The sequence below is a fragment of the Copadichromis virginalis genome, linkage group LG19 (assembly GCF_057382275.1).
Source record: "Copadichromis virginalis isolate Kocher_CV1m ecotype Utaka linkage group LG19, C_Virginalis_male_GT1.1, whole genome shotgun sequence".
Classification (NCBI taxonomy): Eukaryota; Metazoa; Chordata; class Actinopteri; order Cichliformes; family Cichlidae; genus Copadichromis; species Copadichromis virginalis.
The window spans coordinates 28,964,944-28,988,838 of NC_140636.1; the positions used below are offsets into that span (position 1 = coordinate 28,964,944).

The following is a 23,895-nucleotide window of genomic DNA, read 5'->3' on the forward strand; positions in this document are numbered from 1 at the left end:
GTCTGAATGCTCCCTGTCTGTCGGTCTGGGTTGCACCTTATTCAAAGATGCACTAGTAACATGCAACAAGCCATACTAATATCCAAAGTAGACTGTAGACTCTAGGCTCATCTTGTTAATCATGTTTCTTTTGTTTATTACATTATTCACATTATTGTCAGAGTGGGTATTATACCAGAGCGTACACAGGGTTGAAGGCCTGTTTTTGGTGAAAAACAGGAGAAGGTGGTGGAGAAACAGAAAAAGAAAAGGGACCAAAAGAAAGAGAGAAAAAATGGGCTCCAGGGGACAAACAAAAAGGGCGCAAAAGGCTTTAAATATGTTATCTCCTCATGCTGGTACTGCAGCTTCTGCATGTACTGTAACTTCTGCATGTGTTTCCATTTCACGCTTTCGAGAGGCAAACCGTGAAATGGACATGGCAGACGGGTGCATCTGTTACGCAGTTTTCCGTGATATGGATTTGAATAAAACCAGGCACTTTTTGTCCCATGTACGCCTCTTAGTAAGTTCTTACAAAACTAAACAGTTGTGGCTTGACATAGTTCATGTTTACATGTTAAATATTTTCTGACCTGATGTATATACTCACTAGATAGCTAATTCTGGTTCTTAACGCAGCCAGTGACATCTCGGCAATTTAATGGTCAAGTCAATCTGCTGAAGTTCAAAGTAAGCATCAGAATGAGGAAAAAGGGTCTTTCAAGTAACTTTAAATGTGGCATGGTTGTTGGTGCCAGATGCGCTGTTCTGATATATTTCAGAAACTGCTGATCTGCTGGGATTTTCCCACACAACCATGTCTAGGGTTTACAGAGAATGCTCTGAAAAAGAAAAAACATATCCAGTGAACTGCAGTTTTCCAGGCAAAAATGCTTTTTTGATGCCAGATGTGAAAGGATAAGAACATATTGACTGCTTTGAGCTGTTAGAAAAGCAAAGTTAACTCAAGTCAACACTTCTTATACAAAATAGTGTATGCAGAAGAGCATCTCTGAAGGCACAATGCATCAAAACTTGAAGCAGATGGGCTAGACCACACCGACTGCGACTTCTCCGAACAGGCAAACTGAAGTTACATTTTGTAAACTATACCACAGAAGACTGGAAAAAAGTTACACGGTTCAACTCAATTCAATTCAATTTTATTTATATAGCTCCAAATCACAACAACAGTCGCCTCAAGGCGCTTTATATTGTAAGGTAGACCCTACAATAATACATACAGAGAAAAACCCAACAATCAAATGACCCCCTATGAGCAAACACTTTGGCGACAATAGGAAGGCAAAACCAGGCTCAGGGAGGGGCGGCCATCTGCTGCGATCCATCACAGCCTACCGGAATTTCATTGTTGACCATGTCCACGCCTTTATGACTGCAATTTTCCCAGCTTAAGATTGCTGCTTCCAGTACAATAACTTGTCATGTCATAAAATTAAAATCATCTCAAATTAGTTTCTTGAACATGAAAATGAGTTCAGTGTGCTCAAATGAGCTCTATAGTCACCAGATGTCAATCCAACAGAGCAGGAGTGTCCAACTCCAGTCCTCGAGAGCTACTGTCCTACAGCTTTTAGATGCGTCCTTGTTCCGACACACCTAAATCAAATGAATGGCTTGTTACCAGCCCTTTGCCCAACTTCATGGCATGCTGAAGAGGTAATTCAACCATTTGATTCAGCTGCGTTGGAGTATGGATGCATCTAAAAGCTGCAGGGCAGTAGCTCTCGATGACTGGAGTTGGACACCCCTGCAATAAAGCATCTTTGTGATGTGGTGGAACAGGAGATTTGCATCATAGATGCACTACAGCCAACAAATCTGCAACAACTGTGTGATGCTATCATGTCAATATGGAGCAATATCTCTGAGGAATATAATATGGATACACGTCCCATTAGTATTGTTGGGAAGAGAGTTCCTTACACCACTGAAGTGCAGAGACAAAAGAATCCATTTACGGCACTTTGTAATATTTCCCGTAAGATAATTATTGCAGTGAATAAAGCTGCCAATTTCTTTAGAAGTGCATTTTCACTGGGCATTATGGCAATATATCATTAGGGTAATCAACATCGCCTGAACAGATGGTTATCTTTGCATAGTAGGTTTCCATTTGGTGGATAAAAGCAATTTTACACAAAGATGTCAGATTAAATGTTATGTTACTTAATAGTCAGGTAAAACAGGTAAAATCCAACAAGTCAGAGAGTATTGTAAAATGCAGATTTGTTCTATCCCAACTCACGGTATTTTGGTACAAAATAAGCCTTAAATCTCTGATGATGTTCTGCAGCACCATATACATATTGGCACTATTAACAGAGAAAAAATACTTAAAATGTACAAATATACATGCCAGTGTTAAAAAATAATATGTAACAAATAGTGTTATGTATATTCAATTGGGTTAGTGCACATAGAATTTGGTATTGCACAGTGGTGGTTCATAGAGGAAATGGGGGAAAAATGGGGGGTAGGGGGTTACCGGTGCATGTGTGAGTTCAGGGTGGTTATATTCTTTGGGAAGAAACTGTTTTTGAGTCTGTGGGTTTTTCTGCTGTAGCGCTTCCCTGAGGGAAGCAGGCTGAACATGTTGAAACCAGGGTGGGAACTGTCCTTGATGATGTTTGCTGCTCTGCTGAAACAGCGGGAGAAATAAATATCCATCAGGGAGGGGAGAGGGCAGCCGATGATCTTTTGTGTTGTCTTGACTACACTCTGAAGCCTCGCTCTATCCGCCTTAATGCAGCTGCCGTACCATACCATGATGCAGTAAGTTAGCAGGCTCTCAATGGATGAGTGGTAGAAGATCAGCAGCAGGTTGGAGTTCAGTTTGTACTTCCTGAGGACCCTCAGGAAGTGCAGCCGCTGTTGGGCCTTAAGCATTGTTTGCATAAAATGCATGCTCAAAAAAAAGTTTTGTCTCACTCCGATTCCTTCTTTTTGCATGTTGAAGCTCTACTTGGAACCTTGTTAAGATCCAATCATGCAAAATATGACTTTTTGCCATTTTTCAAGTTGTCTTAAACTTCTGATCGGGACTGTATATTCAGTTCTGTCCTACCTACTGAAGAGCCTTCTGCATGTTAAATGTCCACTGTTTCAGCATATTCCTAAAATTTGCCGACACAAAACCACTGGACTGGTCTCTTTATCAACCGAAAAGCACTATGCAGGGTTCTTTGATCTTCTCTTTGTTGTGTTTTAAACAAATGGCAGTAAAGCCCTAAATTGTTGTACAATCCAAATAAACAAATTAAACAACGCGGTCATCGTGATGTGTTACCACCAGATACCAGATGCTTTTCCTCAGGGTGATGTCCATACTAATCGTCTAATCTCAAAACAGTCTCTCTTATATTTCATACTAATAAGATTTTCTGTAAACGAAAAAGGCTCGTGTCTATGTGACATATTACTAAAAAGCACCAAAATGGAATAAACAGCTCTCCCATTAAGCAAGCACTTATCTGTGGACTGAGATTTTCATATGACCTGCAGATAACATATGGGTGCACATCATGGTAATTAGAGATATGTAATAAGATTTTAGCTAAACACAGAATACTAGACCGAAGGCCATCTTCAAGTTATCACTGATTCGAAGAGACAAAGGGCTTAAAAGCTGTGTGGAAACAAAGCTCGTGTGTCTTGGTCATGCTCTTAATGTGCAACGGATGCATGATCACAAGGAAGTTAGTGAATAGACTGGTATTTTATAATCACGTTTCACTTCCCCACATCATGTCAGTCATAGGGCTGATACAGGCAAACTGTTGGACTATTCTGTTTTGTTTTGAGAGAACTGTTATTGTTATATAAGTATGTAATTAGATTGGTGAAGAGTGACCTCAGTTTGATCCCTGGCAGGTGGGATCCCTGCAGGCAGAGTAACACAGTTAACATTCATTTGTAGGCAGATTCCCAGCTGCTGTCTTTGGTTTTCCTCCAAGATGTGTCAGTGTTGCAGTAAATAGGTTGCTTGCTTCCTTTCCTCAATCACCATTTCCTCATTTCTAAAAAATATTAAATTTCAGATATCTTATTTGATGCCTTTTTATGCACTTGCATGATACATTTCTGTGTCTACTAAAGAGGGCAAAGGCTCCACTGACACAAAAGAACAAAAGGGCTTAGTTCACACATTTGTTGCAATTAATGCATACCCCAATTAGCCGAATTTGGGTTGTAATATTTACTTAAGAATAGAATCTGGGCCCTTATGAACAGAGTTTCCATGTTTGAATAAAAGTGGGGTTTTTTTAAGTCTTAAACTCACAGCCCTGCAATGTAAATAGCATTTGATGTAAATCTAAATTCTGCTCTGTTGCCTCTAAAGTATGGGCTTAATATAAAAGGAGCAGTTAAAAAAAAAAAAGCAAGTGAGGTTTCCTGCTGTAGAGAGAGGGAAATTTAGTGATGGAAATATTGCCACAACTTTGTTTGTGAGATTTAAAGTTACAGAGACTTCCCATTGTTGTTAGTGGAGGTGAAAGTAATTGCACACATTGCAAAACAGACTTTGTTTATAGAGTTGTATTTTAGAAGATGAATTGCACCGCTTCTATTTTCATCTAGAAATAGCTCATGCCATGCTTTCGATGGTTATCTCAATGACTCTGTAACAATAGTAAAGCGCTGCCAATGAAAACACTGATGTAACTGTGACTTTTGATGCTCGAAATCTTAAGTAGAGAATGTTGTTGTGGTTTCTTTCCACAGTATATTATGGGATGGTGGAAGGATAAACTTAAAGGAACACTGTGAAGTTTGGCTCTGATATCTCTAAGATTCTTGAGATTCTAAGCCATTTCTCTACCACTAGTTAAAAAAGGGGTTACTATATTGTGAAATAAATAAGCACTGCAGTCAAACACATCCTGTACAAGTGTTGTTACAAGCAATTTTAATAATTATATAAATATGAGGGCAATGCAAATCAGTTAATAAAAATAAAAACATCCACTTGTCCAGCTCTCTACAAATACACAAAATTCTATTACATAGAAAGGTGCCACCATATACTATACTCCCAAGTGGGCACACTGGCTGCCACCAGGAAGCCATATAATTAAGTACAAAGGAGGTAAAACACTAGTGGATAATGATCAGTGCTTGAATGTAATTAGAAAAATAAAATAAAAATAATTACAGTCGCACATAGTATAAATATAACAAGTATTAAAAAGGAGCTTTGTCTTATACACATGCATATGATATGTGCTTATTAAGTTCAGATATTCTAGTCAACACTGATCAGGCAGCTACAGGTTTATGATTCCTGAAAAAGTTTTCCCTGTACAAGAAAAATTAAACAATAAATCAGCCGGCTAAATTTCGTGGTGCACTTCTGTGGAAACATCCAGCCCCAAGTTATCAGTTAATCAACAATGGTAACTCATCGAGCATGGAAGAGACACTTCTGTTTAGCTTTGCTACAAAACACCTGCGCCGACTACAGCAAGTGTAAAAGCACTCAGGAAGTGACAAAACCTCGGACTATAGCTCATAAATGGTACATTTATGGGGGCGATCGTGGCTCAAGAGTTGGGAGTTCGCCTTGTAATCTGAAGGTTTCCGGTTCGAGCCCCGGCTTGGACAGTCTCGGTCATTGTGTCCTTGGGCAAGACACTTCACCCGTTGCCTACTGGTGGTGGTCAGAGGGCCCGGTGGCGCCAGCCGGCAGCCTCGCCTCTGTCAGTGCGCCCCAGGGTGGCTGTGGCTACAATGTAGCTTGCCAGTGTGTGAATGGGTGGATGACTGGATATGTAAAGCGCTTCGGGGTCCTTAGGGACTAGTAAAGCGCTATATAAATACAGGCCATTTACCATTTACTGCACATATAGACCTTGGAGTGCTGTGGTGAATCAGCTTTCTCTACTGAGCAAGACAGCGGGGGCCTTGTACCTCATGCAAAGCATCTTCCACTAACGCACCCACTATTCCCAGTAACGTGAAATCTCCTAAGGACCTAAGAAATCCCATGCTTTTAAATAGCACAACATAAAATAAAGTCTATTAACTTTAACAGCCTTTAAGAAAAAAAAAACCTGTATAGAAATAAATCCAATGAGTTGTCTCCCCCAGTTTATTAACTGAAGTTTTATAGACTTGCAAACTTAAAGGTCCTTGAGTAACAGGCTACATATCTGTCTGCTGTTGTTAGTTATGTCTCAGTGTGTGCAGTGAAGTACATAACGAATGTCTGGACGAGGGGGCGGCGACGCTCACGCTACTCCTCGAAAATACTCAGCTCATTTCCTGTCTCCTTCTGCCTGTCTCAAAAGATTTTTTTCCAGGCCGTGAGCTCCATTACTCAGTGTCCCACCCCCATCTCCTCTTCCATAACTCCACACAGATTTGAGACAACAGGGAGCAGCTCTGGGTATTTATCGTTTTCACAGCTGCCTCGTACACTCTGGGCTTTTGCAAGGAGAGTGAGTAAGCGCTTACAAAAAGTGGAAGGAGTGGCCACAGGCCTGTCTGAAACCACTAATGCAACTTTGATGAGCACTAAACCTTGGAACACAAACCCATTTCTTCAAACATCAAAAATTCAACCAGTGCTGCTCAAATGTTCCTGGCAGATAATATACAAACCACAGAACAATGCTGTTTATACTGCTGGAAATCCACAACTTGTGAAATAAGTTGGTCACAGATGCCCCTGTTACATTTAATATTTTGATTTAATAAAGGCATTGCAAAATGTTGAAATCAATTAAAAAAAAGACAATCACAAACCAACCATCACAATTATTTTGCAAGACATTGAGTCAGCAGTAAGTGGGCAGCCACAGTCTGAATGTCTGTCGTCTGAAATTTACTTCTGTTTTCAGCTCATGGTTTGATTGTTTGAAAAAAAAAAAACATTTTAAGAAGATTTAAAATTTTAAGATCCAGGAAATCTACCATTTATGGTACTTCAAACGTGTTTGCGTCAACTGACTATGGCGAAAGTTGTGTATGTTCATAGTTTACAGAAAAAGAGAATGAGAAGTAAACTGTGGTAGAAGATCACCTTATTAGGGAAAAATATTTAATCTTCCAGTGACTTGCAAAGTACGTAATCGTAGCTATAACTCATGGTTACGATTTACTTGACATAAATAATTTCAAAAGGGCAGTCTTTTATCAACAGAGACTCTGAGCAAACAGACTTTTGAAGTTCCCATCTGTGCTATTCTCGACACTAGCTATGTTGCTGCCAGACCACCTTAGCCAGTTATTTAGACTTACGTTTGAGTTTTGAACAGTTATTTTTAACAGCTTTCTTTGAACAGACCACAGTGCAAATTATGAGAAAAAGCTAGCTTTCTATTCTGATACTCAGCCTTCTGCAGCATACAAACACACTGTTTCATTTTTTTTTTCATGTTTTTCAATTTCCTTTAAAAGAATGTCTGAAGACTAAAATGCAATAACTCAAACATGCTCGTCTTATTTTGATAGTTCAAGCCTCAAAACAGACATGCCTATCATCTGGCCTTGTTTTGAAATAAAAACAAACAAACACTGGTGTCACTTTTTAGAATTCTGCTCCTTACAGGCTCTCCACACTTACTTGCTTTGTGGCTCTTGAATGTCACCTGGCGTTCTCCTTTGCACATCTGCAAGAGGACTCTGTCACTTAAACATAAACATGTTTTTTTTGGCGCATCGGGTGCAACATGAGTCATCATAAGGTGCTCATAACACAGGATATGGGAGTGTTCCTTATTTGCTGACAGTCTGAAAGACTTAAAGGTCAATATTAGCTTTAGAAAAACTAAATAGTGGTGATACTTAGAAAATAAATCACAACTAGGTATTGCTATTGTGTGTTCTTACTAGTCAAAATGTTCCTCCATTTAAAAAAAAAAAAAAAAGCTTTCAGAGAGCATTTATAAAATGCGAAAAGCACCTTTTGTTTATGTTTATTTTGTTTGTCGAGAGTTTAGTACTGGAAAGCAAGTTCTGTGATAAAACTAGGAAAGCTACATTGTTTTGAGAAAAAGGCAGTCTGTTTGTGATTATAATTCCAAAGGATAAGATTCTTCAAGTATCAGAAGACTTTGTGACATGATCCTTCCTTGGCTGCTCCCCAAGCTGCTTCGATTTGAAGGGTGTGGCCCTGGCTTCTGCAGGGGTGGGCCTCACAACATAAAGTACACACTGCACTTTGAGGAGAAGCCTGGTTCTTGAGAAATGAAGAGGGGGAATCTCACTTTAGGCAACAGGGATGAAAATAAGATATACTTTATATAGCTATGCTGTACTTACACAGTAATCTTAATGTATAATTAATCTAAAGAAAGATTTTAGAATTACAAACATTAACTGCAGACTGCACTTTGAGGAGAAGCCTGGATCTTTTCATGTAAAAATGTTTAATTTAGTGTCAAACTTAAGTCTCAGTATATGGGTATACTACTACTACTACTACTACTACTACTACTACTACTACTACTACTACTACTAATAATAATAATAATAATAATAATATAATTATAATAATATTCTACTATTCTACTGCGGCACCCACGGTGTGGGACGGAGAGATTTCGCAGGTCTTTCCTCCCCACTGCTGTCAGACTCCACAACAAAGACTTTAACTGAACAAACACACACATCCACACATGTGCAATAAGACTAAGTGCAATAATCTTTTCTGGCATCGTTGTATTTTTACTCAGTTGTATATAGCATTCGTATTCTATTTTTATCTTATTGTATATTTTTATTCTATTTTATTTTACTGTATATAGTATATTATTTTATTCTATTCTGTACAGCTGTGTACTGTATTTATTCTTATTGTATTCTAATTTTTGCGTCATAACTTTTGCACTGTCCACTCCTGCTGTGACAAAACAAATTTCCCACGTGTGGGACTAATAAAGGTTATCTTATCTTATCTTATCTTATCTTATCTTATCTTATCTTATCTTATCTTATCTTACCTCTTTGAAAGTTTAAACATCATTCTTGTGTTTGTTACACTTTGTCATATTCATATTTGAACTGCAGAAAACCAAAGGGAATTTATTGGAAACACTTGTTACTCTGACTCTTTTGTATACAGGATGTAATGTGTCTACTTCAAATCTTCATTTTCCTGGATACCAGCGTTTGAAAAAAATAAATAGGGAGCCATCTACTGGGCAAAGTATGTAGTGTTCAGTGCCTTGACAGAATGAACAAATGAATTCCTAAAACTAAACAAATTTGGTGCACAGCACATGCATGAAAATAATTCACATGATATCGGCGTGCTTGTTGTCAGATGTGACATTAACTCTTCCTTGACCCGTTACAGAAAGAAGAGGTGCTTTTTAAAAATATAATTATGTAAAAGAAAAAAGTAACAAAATAAAAGTACTGTGTAAGTAAAGGCTGTGCATGAAACATTTTACACAAAAAAAGACTAGTTTTTTTTTTTTTTTACACTTAGTGTTGAAGATAAAAGTGGTCACTATGATATCTAAGCTATTTCATAATACTGTATATTAGATAACAATTATAAATAATTAATGATTGCATTACTGAGTATTTGTTGCAAATACACAAGCTTTATTTGTAATGGCACTTTCCACTGATTGGAAGTTTACTCTAAGAAATCTTGTCATTAAACCACTGTCACTGAAACGACCTTACAGGTGTCATGAATCATAACTGTGATGACACATGTAGGAATTGCTACACAGAGAAAACAGTGTCCCGGGGTCACTTGTTAGTTTCAGCGTGAGCTTGAGATGACAGATATCAGCATTGATCAATTTCCAAACACACGTCAGAAATTCATCACAACTCAGAGAAATGGACATCCAGTGTTAATCCTTTTCCTTCCTTTACTTTGGCCCTTTTTTTTTCTCATCTCAGTCATCTTGTCATTTTCGGTCAGCCTGCCCATCTGTCTCTCTATGTGTCTCACTCTCCTTTTAATGGATCGTGCATTAGCCCTGGAGTGGTTTCCACTTTTATTTTGGCCAGCAACCATGTCAGTGAGACTCAACTGTGTCTGCCAATGGATGCATCAGGCGACGGGAGTAAAACATGTCAGTCTCCATGGTGACAGGCCTTATGGTCTGCATGCTGATATCTGCTCACGTTTGGTGTAGTGACAGAGCACAGAAATCTGACACTTACATTTAATCTCAATTAAGTTATATTCTGTATTTTGTTGGTTTTATTGTGTCACTTTGCTTCCAGTTTATCCATTTGCTTTCTGCTTCCACTTGGGCTTGTTTTGTTTGCTGTTAGTTTTCAGGATTCATTTCGGTGTCTCTTTCCTTCCATTAATTTAGGTATATCATAAATCTCACCTATGTTTGACTGTATCCACCACCACCTGTGTCTTGTTTTGCAATCTCTCTCTCACACACACACACACACACACACACACACACACACACACCGCAGTGATTTTGTTATATGTATACCTGTTCAAATGCCTGTTATGCCAAATATCTAACGCATTTAGACATGTAGATTTGGACAAAAACTGCTGAAGTTCAAACTGAGAAAGGTGATATAAATAAATGGTAAATGGCCTGTATTTGTATACCACTTTTCTAGTCCCTAAGGACCCCAAAGCGCTTTACACATCCAGTCATCCACTCATTCACACGCACATTCACACACTGGTGATGGCAAGCTACATTGTAGCCACAGCCACCCTGGGGCGCACTGACAGAGGCGAGGCTGCCGGACACTGGCGCCACCGGGCCCTCTGACCACCACCAGTAGGCAACGTGTGAAGTGTCTTGCCCAAGGACACAACGACCGAGACTGTCCAAGCCGGGGCTCGAACCAGCAACCTTCTGATTACTCGTGAGCCACGATCTAAGTAACTTTGAATGTGGCATTTTGATGCCAGACAGACTGGTCTGAGTATTTCAGAAACTGCTGATATACTGGGATTTTCATGCACAGTCATCTCTGGGGTTTACAAACGAAAAAATATCGAGCAAGCGGCAGCTCTCTGGGTGAAAATGGTTTGTTGTTGAGGTCAGAGGTCAGAAGGAATGGACATATTGCTTTGATCTGAAAGGAAAGCAACAGTTTCTTGAGTAACCACTTCTTGCAACCAAGGTATGCAGAAGAGTATCTCTAAACACATCAAACCTTGAAGCAACAGCTGGCGACTACACCAATGATACAGTTAAAGTGAGGATACAGTTTGCACCTCTGACAATAGAAAATTGCAAAAAACATTGCCTGGTCCCATGAGTCTCAGTTTCTGCTACAACATTTAGATGGTAGAGTCATAATTTAGGTAGAGCAACACGAACGCATCATCGATCCTGCCTTGTATCAACAGTAAAGGCTGGTAGAGGAGATGTTGTGATGGTGTGGGGGATATTTTCTTGGCAGACTTTGAATCTCTTATCAACTGAGCAAACCATTTTGACCAGCTTGGAAAGAAAGCTGGACTTTGAGTTTTATGAAGTTTTTCGTGAAACTCAAAGAAATCCAGTTGCTTTCGATTCCAAGCTCCTCGGAGTACCATGACCTGAATGACTGAGAACCTACACAGACATATCTACTTGAGTAATGTTGCTGACCCTGTCCATCTCTTTATGACCCCAGTGCACCCATTTTATGATGGCTGCTTCCAGCACAATGATGATTTGTGTCAAAAATATTTCACTGTACTTAAATGGCGTACACAGTCACAAGATCCCAGTCCAATAGAGGACCTTTGGGAAATGGTGTAATGGGACAACACATTTGCTGCAACTTTGTGATGCTATAATGGCAATATGGACCAACAAAGCAAAAAGGGCGTCCAACCCCCCTTTCTATAAACATGACTATGTGTAAAAGATGTGAGTGAATGCAAATCTCATTGCATATACTACTGTGGTTGACACATGAAGCCTGAATTCATACATTCATACACTAAGGGGATCCAGTTTTTTGGTTTCACTGGCATGCATTGGGTCTATTTTTATGTACCTTGGACGTTTTACTCACCTAGAATGATTTAAAATGTATTGAAAAGTGAGAGAATCAGTTGCAATGTACTAAGGTAATTCTGATACACAGAAAACAGACTTACAAATGTGCTAATCTATAATGTGTAAAAAGCTTGCCTTGAAATGCATGCCGATCATCACTTTAAGACATGAAAGGTCAGCTGGTTTTGAAAATGTCGATAAATTCAAAGCGTCTTCAAGTGCACCTGCTAAAACTATCAAAAACTGTGATTAAACTGGCCCTCATGGGGAGGAGAAAAGACCAAGGATTAGCTCTGCTGTAGAGGATAGTTTCATTAGAGTTATGGATAAGTTCATTAGAGTTCCTGGCCTCAGACATTGGCAATCGATTGTACCTCAGATTAGAGCTCGAAGCATTTAAGTGGCAGACATCTTGAGTTTTTGTGAGACACAAAAGGAAATAGTCTGCATCTGTGTTTCCATTATTTACCACAGTTGGGAAGGTATAATGAAGCGGGAGCTTTCGCACCTTTCTGCGACACGTAAATGCAAAATATGAACTTGGGACCGGTGTGGTTAAACAATGAACCAACAATGAACCAAATACATCACACACACACACACACATTTAATATAGACACTATGATAGTTCCAGATATGTCTGGTAGGAGGTTTACTGTAAGCAAGCAACTTTATTTTATAACACTAGCCAACACACTGTGTTTTAGTACAGCCTCACTACATTTTCTACCACCAAGAACTACAAGGGGTATTGTAGGCTGTGTTAATACTGCATGTGTCTGTTCTCTGCCAACTTTCCTCATAAAAATGAAAGTGGTGCTAAAACATAATAACAGTAATAAGCTTAATATGTCAAAGAGATTTGACTCAGGGCACAGGTGGGCAGGCCCGCATTAATCTTGTTCAAAGGGCAACTCCCTCATAAATCCTCATCTCTTTCGAATGATGTTTTCTGTGAGACCAATGGCAGGCAGAGACGGATATTTCTCTTTCTATCTGTCCTCCTGTGTCATAGAACAGTGGGTGAGAGAGGCAGAGACCCAGCTATCCACTCAATAGCAATGTTAAATCAAAAGAAAAGGGCTTCTGCCTTTTGGGTGACTGGTGATGCCGAGCTCCCATCATGGAGTAGCAGTAATGAAGCATTTTCACTGAGGCTGTGGCAGCATCAGGGGGTGGTGGAGCCCCCAGGATTGCATTAAGACTCTCTGTTCCCTGTCACACTTGGAACACTATTTACCATCCCAAGTGACTGGAGGTGGAAAAGGAAAGCTTAATGCAGAAGTGGATTATTATTTTTTTCTACTTCTGTGTCTTAACAAACAGCAGGAACACTAAATGACTCAGTGAGAGAGCTTTCAATTATGACTATGACTTGATGTTAAATTACCAAAAGGAATTTTATTGACGGTGCACATCATCAGTTATCTACAATGTGTCAATTTTTGCAGGGTTGTTAACACTATTCCATTAAGAGCGATTCTGCTTACAGGGCTTATCATCTTGTTTAATCAAGCTGCACTGTGCGCTCCTCATCAGAGGATATTAGCTGGATTGATAACCATCTGTAATGAACAGCATCATTAGAGTGCATGTTTGTGGGGTGTTTGTGTGTGAGAAACAAGTGGCAACCTTCAGAACTGAAAAAATGAAGCCAAGTACTAAAAACTGCAGTTCCTCAAAAAGCCACTTAACGATGGGTCCAAAGGCAAATCCCACAGTTTCCATGTTTAAGACCAAATTTTACAACAGAAATAGTTTAAAACTTGGCGATTTGTTGATTGGTTGTTTTTTAGTTTTGGTTCTCATTTTGATTTTAATATTTTTGTTGTCCCAGTTTTTTCTTTTGTTTCATTTGTATGATTTGTTATCTAAATGTTTTTGCTTTCATCTCCCTGCTTTATCTTGGTAAATACCTATCTTAATGTGCCTCTTGTGCTTTTACTTTATTTTCCTCTGATTGTTTTCACTTGCTCTTAATTGTTTCCTGCTGTGCTCTGCCCTCACCTGTGTCCTGTTCTGTAATTAGTGTTTCCATAGTTGTCATGTGGCTGTGTGAGGCAGACAGGTTTAGGGCCCAAAATGCACGACTCTCAAGCAGGACTAAACCCAAAGACAGCTTTATTGCAGAATTTAAAGATTTACATAACTAAGCTAGTAAGGCACTAGGAATCTAAACTGGGGAAATACGACACAGGCACACAAGGGATGAGGGAGATCACTACTGTCCTCTACTGCCAGAAAGAGGCTCAGACAATATACACAAGAGGGAATCAGGGCAGAGAGGAAACACCTTGGGAACACAGATGGACATAATCTAACTGACGAGACAAGGGAACCAAAACTGAACATGATGCACACAGAACAAGTGACTATCAGATTAAAACAGAAAGTACATGAAACACACTGTAACACTGACTAAACACACAGAGAGAGGGAGACACCAGGTAGACATACAAAGACATGGGGGAAAATAAACATGGAGACATGACTGACTTCACAGGGGGACACATATAACTAACACAGGAAACTAGACACAAGAGGATGAGGAACACAGACAAGGAATGATAACAGAAACCTGAAGGCTAGATATCAAACTGGGGATACAAACAGCAGAGTGAATACAAAAAACTGGAACATAATAACTTCATAAACCCAAAGTCAGTCATTAGTCCTACTCAAAACATTTACCTTATTCTGTCAATGTGTTACTACTCTGGGCTTTTTTGTTGCTATGCCTTACACTTGACTTTTCTGTCTGAAACTTGACAAGGACCAATAAGGAAGTATCTGTCTGCACAAGCCCATAGCCCATTCAGTCTGTGTGTTACCAATCAAATTTGAAATGATATTTTACTTTGGGCAATATTTACATTTTCTTTCTCAAAATAACAAAAAGAAGTTAAATAAATAAATGTTGACAATAAAGAATTAAATTCAATGGGAAGAACGTAAATTATTGACTGAAAAACTGTAGGCTGAACCTTAAGACACTGCATATTTTAAATAGCAAAGATTTTTCTGACTAGATGTCATCAAAACAAACATGCTCAACTAAATTGTAACATTTTAAGATGTGTAGTTTATTGAATATTCACTTTGTTGGTTTATAATAATCCATTCCATTTATAATTCTTAGAGCTTTAGTGTGTAGCATATACAGTGGAGTAGTGTTGGTGTTGCATAAGTTGAACCATACTTCCACAGAGTAGATCACATATGGAACCGAGCTTGCTATTTGGAAGCTATGAAATATATGAAACATGAAATCACACAAGGCCAGTACATTAGATCTCTGTAACATCTCAAAACGATGACGGCTGTCATTCATTTACTTGCATAGTCATTGGATAGGGCATAAAATATTATCCTAAATATCCTATTCAAGACATAAATCATTCTCATGCTAGAGTCAATTACAGATGATGCAAAAACAGCATAACTCATGTCATGCTCTGATACTTGCACCATATTAGTGTCTCTTTTCATCAGAGCTAAACAAATACAGTGTGATATGGAGCGAAAGCAGGCTGGTGATCTGATAGAAAGAGGCACTTTTTTTTCCTGTTTTGAAAGTGACTGCAAGTTGAAACGTGTGAGCAAAATCCCAGTATCGATTCCAGTAACAACCTAATCTCCATTCAGAAAACCCATTAACATGAACCTCCGGCAAACCAATGCATCTCCATTAGGCTCCTTCTATTGTGGTGTGCCGCAACAAATTCATTCATTTGAACTCCCTACTGCACAGCCAAGCCCATGACTCAAGACATGGTGCTGACAATATAACTGTAACCAACACACACTTTTTTTTTCAACTTGGGGAGTAAAACATCATTATGTTTCCAAATGATTAAGCCTGTGGTCAGGTGATGGAGTGGAACAGAAATACTATTGTATGCTATATCATAAAATAATACCCTGAAAATAAATCAAATCTAATCAAAACAAAATACGTAATGCACAAACAGTTTTCTTGCCAAACATGAGCAACAGTGGAAAGTATTAGGACACATGATGCTAACCAACTAACAAGCATGGTCTACTTACTATTTGAGAATGTAAATGAATGAATGTTTCGAGCCTTAGGGCTCCCGTGTTTTTCAGGATTCTTCGGTGTATGAGCTACAGTTATGCATGTATGAGAACACTGGGGGCAGTGAGTGGAGTATTCAGGTTTGTAGTGCTAAATGTTGCTCACAGGACTACATAAGCCCTGAAGGAAAAACAAGATTCAGTCAGTCAGTGGCACTGCCAACTTTTTTACAATGAAGTAAAGCGAGTGGCAGCATATACCAGTGCAAATGGCCTGTATTTGTATAGCACTTTTCTAGTCCCTAAGGACCCCAAAGCGCTTTACATATCCAGTCATCCACACACACATTCACACACTGGTTATGGCAAGCTACATTGTAGCCACAGCAACCCTGGGGCACACTGACAGAGGCGAGGCTGCCGGCTGGCGCCACCGGGCCCTCTGACCACCACCAGTAGGCAACGGGTGAAGTGTCTTGCCCAAGGACACAATGACCGAGACTATCCAAGCCGGGGCTCGAACCGGCAACCTTCCGATTACAAGGCGAACTCCCAACTCTTGAGCTACGATCGCCCAAGTGCAGACCTGGAATAAATCAAAACAGTGGATCAATAAAATAATTAAAGCGTTTTGGGGTTTTTTGTTGTTTTTTTACACAGTATATAAATACAGGGTGGGCCATTTATATGGATACACCGTAATAACATGGGAATGGTTGGTGATATTAAAGTCCTGTTTGTGGCACATTAGTATATGTGAGGGGGCAAACTCCTCAAGATGGGTGGTGACCATGGTGGCCTTTTAGAAGTCGGCCATCTTGGATACAACTTTTTCAATAGGAAGAGGGCCATGTGACACATCAAACTTATTGGTAATGTCACAAGAAAAACAATGGTGTCCTTGGTTTCAACGTAACTTTCCCATGTTATTACGGTGTATCCATATAAATGGCCCACCCTGTAGACTATAATTATTTAGTTGTTCTGGCACAATCTCACCTAGATGAATATGAATATGATCAGACCTTAATCTGGTTGCATAGGATCCTTATAACTGTCATGCAATTGTGCATCTTCTTAAAACACAGATGTATCTGATTGCCTGTAACAAACCTGATCTCCTTCAAACGCCCACATACATACAAACACTAGCAAGCTCTGCCAGGTATCTTGCCTTGCCTCTGCTCTTGGAGTTGCAATGCTTTCTCACACATAACAATTTGCTGTTATGAGGTTTTTATAAGACCACAGATGATAACGTTTCCTTTTTGTTGAGACAGGTAAAATGTTCTGATACAATGTATCATTTTAAAATGAAGGAAAATTTCCAAATTTGCAGATGTTTTTACATTTCTCTAACTATGCATTAAATGTGATTTATGGAAATGCCCAGTAACTTTTATTTAAGAAGAAAAAAAGTACTATAGTGGCAGAAAGCTGCAGACATTGTCTTTGTTTATATTTGGTATTTAATTACTATTACAGTGTACTGTGTGTCCCCATGTGTCTCTAAAGTGACAGTTTGATAAGATGTGTCTAAGCAGCTTGGCACACATTAGCATATCCAGCAACTCATCACCAACCTTTCACTCTCAACTGGATGCGATTCAAGCTGAAGCGTTACATCCTGTGAGACTCTGGGCCAACAGTGGAGGAGTGAGACAGCCTCTCCCCACATACTACTTCACAACATTTTTTTTTCCAGCTAGGTTGAAATAAACATTTATTATTCACAGGCAAAGTCAGTGTCATTTCACTTTCTCCGTATGAGAGCTGAAGTCTCAACTAATGTGCATTTCACAAAGCCATCACCTAAAAGTGTAATGATTACCCCACATTAGCATAAATTATCCCAGGCAAGGTCAATAGTTATTTATTTTCTTTGATGGAGTTAAGAATAGAGGACGCCGGCTGCTGTGAAAAGCCTTCTGAGGCATGTTTGTGATTTGTGATTTGGGGCTTTATAAATAAAACTGGCCTTACTTCCCTCTAGGAGTCAGCGGCTGTTGTGAGACCCTAGGGATTTTTTTCCCCCAACTGAGTCGTTTGATCGGATTTGGAGGATAGAAGGCGCAACGCTGCGGAAGCAATGTGAAGGTTGTTTGAAGATCATGTGCATTCAGTTTTGCTTCCATCTGTATCTCATCTGCTGGTGGGGGATCAGAAATGCTCAAGGCAAATCTGAAAGGAGCTGATCCACATATTACCAAGTCTGGCTGGCATTTCAACTGGGAAAGGACTTACTCAGTTCTTAGGATGAGGTAAAGATCACTGCATTTAAATGAAATTATGAATGTGATCCCTCAGTGCTTTTGACATCAGGATGGCTGTTTGTTTGTTTAATCTCAAACCTCTGCAAATAAATTATTCTGGGATTAAAAAATGTTCTAAAAAACACCTTTCGGTTCTAAAGTTTTATATATCAAACATAATTGTAGAAGTTCTTGCTTCTACTTTAAAATAAGGAAAATACAACCTCAACTTATTACACAATGTTATTAAGTATTTAACAAAAACTGAACCAACAACCTTATTGCTTCCTTATGAGACGAGGATACGTATCAGCTAAATCCATCAGCCATCATGCTACAGGACTTTGGTAAAAAGCAAAGGAGCAGATCTACAACAGAATGGCTGAGAAAGAAAAGAATCAAAGCGTTGGAATGGCCCAGTCAACAACCAGCCGTTAACCTGACTGAAGTGAAGCAACGTTACAAAGAAGAGTGGGCCACAATTCCTCCACATCAAATAGAGACACTGATAAAATCAGAAAACAATTACTTCAAGTTATTGCTGCTAAAGGTGATTCTACAAGCTGGGTCATGGGATGTGCTTACTTTTCCCCTCACGCTGCTGCGTTTAGGCTTAGTTTGCTAATGTTTCACTCATCTGAGGTTAAATTTTACTAATTTCAGAAGGGTGAGATGACCAGATGTTTTTATTTTTTATCTTATTCCTGATACATAAAACCTTTAAACTAAAAAGGTACTTTTTCCACATGACTGTACATTAGTTAAGTCACTTAACTATTAATCGAGCTAAAGTGACTCTTCTCTATAAAAAAAACCAAACAAAAAAATCACATTGTTTTAGTTTTGTCTATTTGTTTGATGACTATTCATGATAGCAACCATGTCTGTACATCTCAAAATACATCTAGGTCAAAGGTTTCTCATCTATCTGTTGTTGCATTGATTTGCTGAAAATACACTGATATCTCTGTTACTTATTTAGCAGGATACAGATGCACTTTCTACACCCATTCATGTTTTTTAAAGTGCTTGCTTTTTGCAGCCTTCCTGTTTGTTCAGCAAAACAAGTATGAGATCAGAGAGTCAGAGTAGCTAAGTGCTGCAGAGAACAAAATCCAGGTAATTTTTAAACAAGTGGTGCTTGTGTCAAAATGACAGATGGCGTGATTTGAGCTTAGAATCAATCTCACCTGATGGCTAAGCAGCAAACAGCACTGATGTCTGCCAGAGAACTGGCTTCACTGAGAACAAAACCAGGTGATTCAGCTGAAGATGAAACTGAAACAAATTCTTGTTTCTGCAATCGGCGTACAAAGCCACATATTTTGCATTTTAATCCATCTTTGTGACATTTCAGTAAATATAAGTGTGTGCTTCTTAAGTCAATACAGAAAGCCAATTTTGCATTAGTACATAAATTTTAATAGTAGCATATGTCTTTACAAAAGGAGCATTGTGTATGTGGTTTACAACATTTCTAAATATTTCTACATCAACACTTTATTAAAAATAACAGGCTTGAAAAGTCCTCTTATAGTAATTGAGTGTCTAAATTTTACTTTACATAGTACAATACATACAGTAAGCCAGTTTTTTTCTTTCTAGTGTATGAACATTTGAACAGTTATGGTGTTTACAAGACTGGATTATATACTGGTAATGTCTAAATCCCAGGAAAACATGACTTACTTGTCTGAGCAAAGAGCTATCAACCCTCTAAGGCCTTGATTATACTTTCAACGTGGGTCCACTTGGGTCCAAATGATGTCAAATTTTTCAGCAGACAGTGAGGTTGAGGATTCATGTGGCTATCCACATGCCTGCCATGTTTTGTGACCCACACAGACTAATTTGGAGACTTTACATTACAATACACCAACTACGCACGCGCCCCAGGCGGCAAACTTCAGATAAGTATAACAAGAATGACTATTCGGCTGTACTGTCTCCAGCTGTCTGTGTTCATATCCACAAAGGAGTATAATCAAGGCTTATGGAAAACAGTCAGTTTATCATACTAAAAAAATAGAACAGTTGACAGATAAAACAACTTGCCGACTTTAGTAGGCCCATATTTGTATAATTTTCCATTGCAGCTTGTAAGGGACATTTAACCAAAGCACAAACATCAATTAGCAGATCAAAGCCTACTAGCTACATTTTCAGTGTAAGTGCAGTGCATCGTATGGTATGTTTCATGTGAAAACCAATTTGTATCTTTGGGTCTTAAGGTAAAGTTACTGTAACCCCTTTAGGACAAGAACTACTTGCCACTGAAAAGCTGGCACTACCATCCACACTAACACAGAACAAATGACCTCCAGTAGTGAAAATTTTAAAGGACAACTATATATGAGATTTCATACATAGCTGAACATATTTATAACAAGGTTTACCACAGTTCTGCTTAGTGTTACATCATTTCGGGATACATACATTTACTGTTTTTACAGTACAACTGTAATATCAGAAACTTCCACCTTCTGCTGCTGGGTGATGAAATACATCGCTTACAGGTGAAAAAGCAACTATGGAAAAGGTTGAGCAGGGGAAAAAAGCTGTGTGTGTTTAATTTGATTTGTGCTTCTAATTACATTTTGTTCACATCTATCTAGTCCTATCGAAGCAGACTATGACAATATGATTAGATTTTGTAATAGCCACTTTTACTGAAGGAATTTGACATTAAGGGCATGACGACAACAAGTCATTACTCCTAACTCACTATTATGAGAATCTGGTCAGCGCACTAACCAGATGCCTTTCTCACACATAAAGGATAATATGAGATGGTCAAGTTCAGATGCATTCTCACAAATGGAAATACCCAGTTTATTTTGGGTAAGGAGAGTTATCAGGATAGAGCATGCAAAAAGCAGATAAATCATGCCCACTCACTCGCTGTGAATTCACAGGTCAGTTAGCTCCTCTATTCTCAGAGGTGCTATACATCAAGCTCTTGTGAGAGTGTACTGGGGAACTGGCTGGTTTTGATCTGACTCTGCTGGACATCTGCACATGCACTTCCATGGGGTGATGTCTATAAAAATTACTTTTGTGTAATTGACATGCCACTGCTGTAACAGTCAATTTAAGTGTCTTTAATGAATGCAGTTTCCTGTTCTTTCACCTTAGAAAGACACCAAATACACTAATGATCATTATAACCATATGTTCCGTTTCATCAGCATATAGGAGAATCTCAGTGCTGCTTATCTTGCAGATATTTTAACACTTTCTAAATATTTTAACAAGCACCATCTCTGTTCAGTGGCATAATTAAGCTGCTTTGTCCTAAATTGCTTAGCAACTATCTGGTGGTTGTTTCAGATGGCCCAGTTCAACCTGAATCTTAAGCCCCATTTAATTTCCATCCTCCCTCCTACATAATAAGTGAGTGTCGTATGAGCAGAAACACGAAAACAAACTTAAGCTAAAAAAAAATCCTTTTGATTAATGGTTGAGAGCAAAGATTTCTTTCTGTTTTTAACTAAAGAGTTGCTGTGCACATAACCTTATTCTCAAGTTCTCAAGCTGTAGCATTCAAAAGTGCTTGTTGCTGATAAATGCTGCCAAATTTCAGTCTTTCCCCTCAACGAAGAAGTATAGCAGTGTATATGTCACTGTCAAGTATCGCTACTTTTACACCCTCAGGTCTGTCCCTCCCCTTCCCTGCCAAAAAGTGTGAGGGATAAAAAGAAAGACAGCGAGAGACACAGAGAGCGAGAGATTGTCTACAAAGCCTCCTTCGGGGGTCCGGAGACTGAGAAAAAGCAGGATGTGTGAGTGTGCGGGTTGTCTTTGTCAGCATGTGTTCATCAGAAAGTGCAGGCATAGACAACGCCCACTACCACAATGTTTCCAATAGTGGCGATGATGGCAATCCAGAGCCAGATGGCATCGCTGGACATGGACTGCGGCTCATCCTGCTGGCCTTGTACCGAGGCGGCTGAGGCAGCGGCATGGACGCTGGCCGAGGAGTTAAAGAGCGAGTGCTCGCCGCTGTAGTCATCATTGGGCGAGGAGTCCATGAAGGCTCCTGTCATTACAGGGATCTAGGAAGGGAGAAGGGAAAGTGAGGAGAGAGTACAAAATAAGTTTTGCACTCAAGGGAGATGCAGAGAAAATTATTTTCACATTACAAGATTGTAGGTATATTCTTACATTTCATGCAGAAAAGAAGTCTGAAATCTAAATCTAAACTCCCAAATTAAAATTGAATAAAAAAGGTCACAAATTCATAAACCATTTAAAAATAAGTTTTTCAGACGGATTTTGGTTGTTTATTTGACAACATAAACAATCATCTTTTTTGCTTTTAGGAATAAACTGTTGCTTTTAGTATATCAAGGTATGGACGAAACCTTTTGTGAAAATGTAAATATAAATTGTAATAAAACTAAAAATGTTGATGTAAAGGTGCAATTACTGGCTTTGAATAATAAAGTTATTTTGCCTGTGTTTCTACTGTAAAACACAATATTTTGGTATAAATTCACCAATAGGAATCAGTGTGAAAATTACTTGATTTCATAACAATCATTATTTTTATTGTTAACGTTCCTGAAAATCTGTCATTAAAAATTCACCAACACACTAACCTCACAACTTTCGACATGTCTTAGAAGGTCAAGAAAATTAGCCAATCAGAATTGACCATGAATTATCCCTGTCTCCCTTTAGCAGTTGCACAAAATCTGTCTGAAAAATGATGGTAGACAAATGTCCCATTAGGGCCTCCTCTTCCAAAGAGTTCGTATTAACTGCACTGACATTATCGCTTCAGACCTTTTTCAGAAAGTTAAAAATTTATTTAATTTATTACCGAGCTCCCAGCATTGCCTGTAGTCTCTCATCTAATTCAACTGAATATTAATGTTTTTAAGTGACTTTGTCTTTGATGAAAGAATATAATCTGACATAGACAAAACATAAATCCCCACTTTGAGTGCAGCACATCAAACCTCCAAGACAAATATGCCCTTTCCCTCCAAACCCAGCATGCCAGATTGTAAGGTAATTGGTTAAGTTTCCTAAACAGGCATGGAGTGTCCTTTTAGTTTCAGATACTGCTGGATAAGTTTTTAAAACACAGCATGTGTGTATGCTTGATAAATATGAAAATTAGATTTCAAACATGACAACTGAAAATGACTCATTGCTTAGGAGTCCGAGTCCTATAAATGTTGACGCTCTGGCTTTAGCAACGTGCATGATTGAGAAATGCATGACAGACCATTATATTGTCTGACTGGAGAACTAACTCTGCAGAGGATGTTGGGGAAAAAAGAGCAAAAAAACAAAACAAAAAAAACCATTCTAAAAATACCTCGGAGGCATGTTGAGTGCTCGCTTACACAGATGTTCTCTCTTGCTCATTTGCTTACCTTCACTCTCTCTCCCGAACACGGGCTAATGCACAAAGACGTTAACACACACACACACACACACACACGCACACACCTCGTCTTTCCCTCGCACAAGGGAAAACACTGTTTAGAAAGCATTCTGCCGCTCTCCATTCATTGGCCCCTGGTGGTGAATAATGACATGACACATCCTGTAAAGCGCCTGCTGTTCACATGAGCATGATGGGGGTAGACAGGCATGCATGAGGTCCAGCAACCTGTGTTTTCTGCCCTCCATTCTGTCACTGTAAG

The 23,895-nt window shown here is 39.0% G+C and overlaps 1 protein-coding gene across 1 annotated transcript in view; it reads right to left on the minus strand.

Moving 5' to 3' along the window:
• Positions 1–19,613: 19,613 nt before the first annotated feature.
• The window catches only part of LOC146686379 (uncharacterized protein C14orf132-like), a 30,012-nt gene continuing 25,730 nt past the window's right edge, over positions 19,614–23,895 (minus strand). The window contains exon 2 of the mRNA XM_085442221.1: positions 19,614–22,290. Within this exon, the coding sequence (XP_085298347.1) occupies positions 22,054–22,290 (237 nt within the window). The 3' untranslated portion in view covers positions 19,614–22,053. The remainder of the gene's footprint in view (positions 22,291–23,895) is intronic.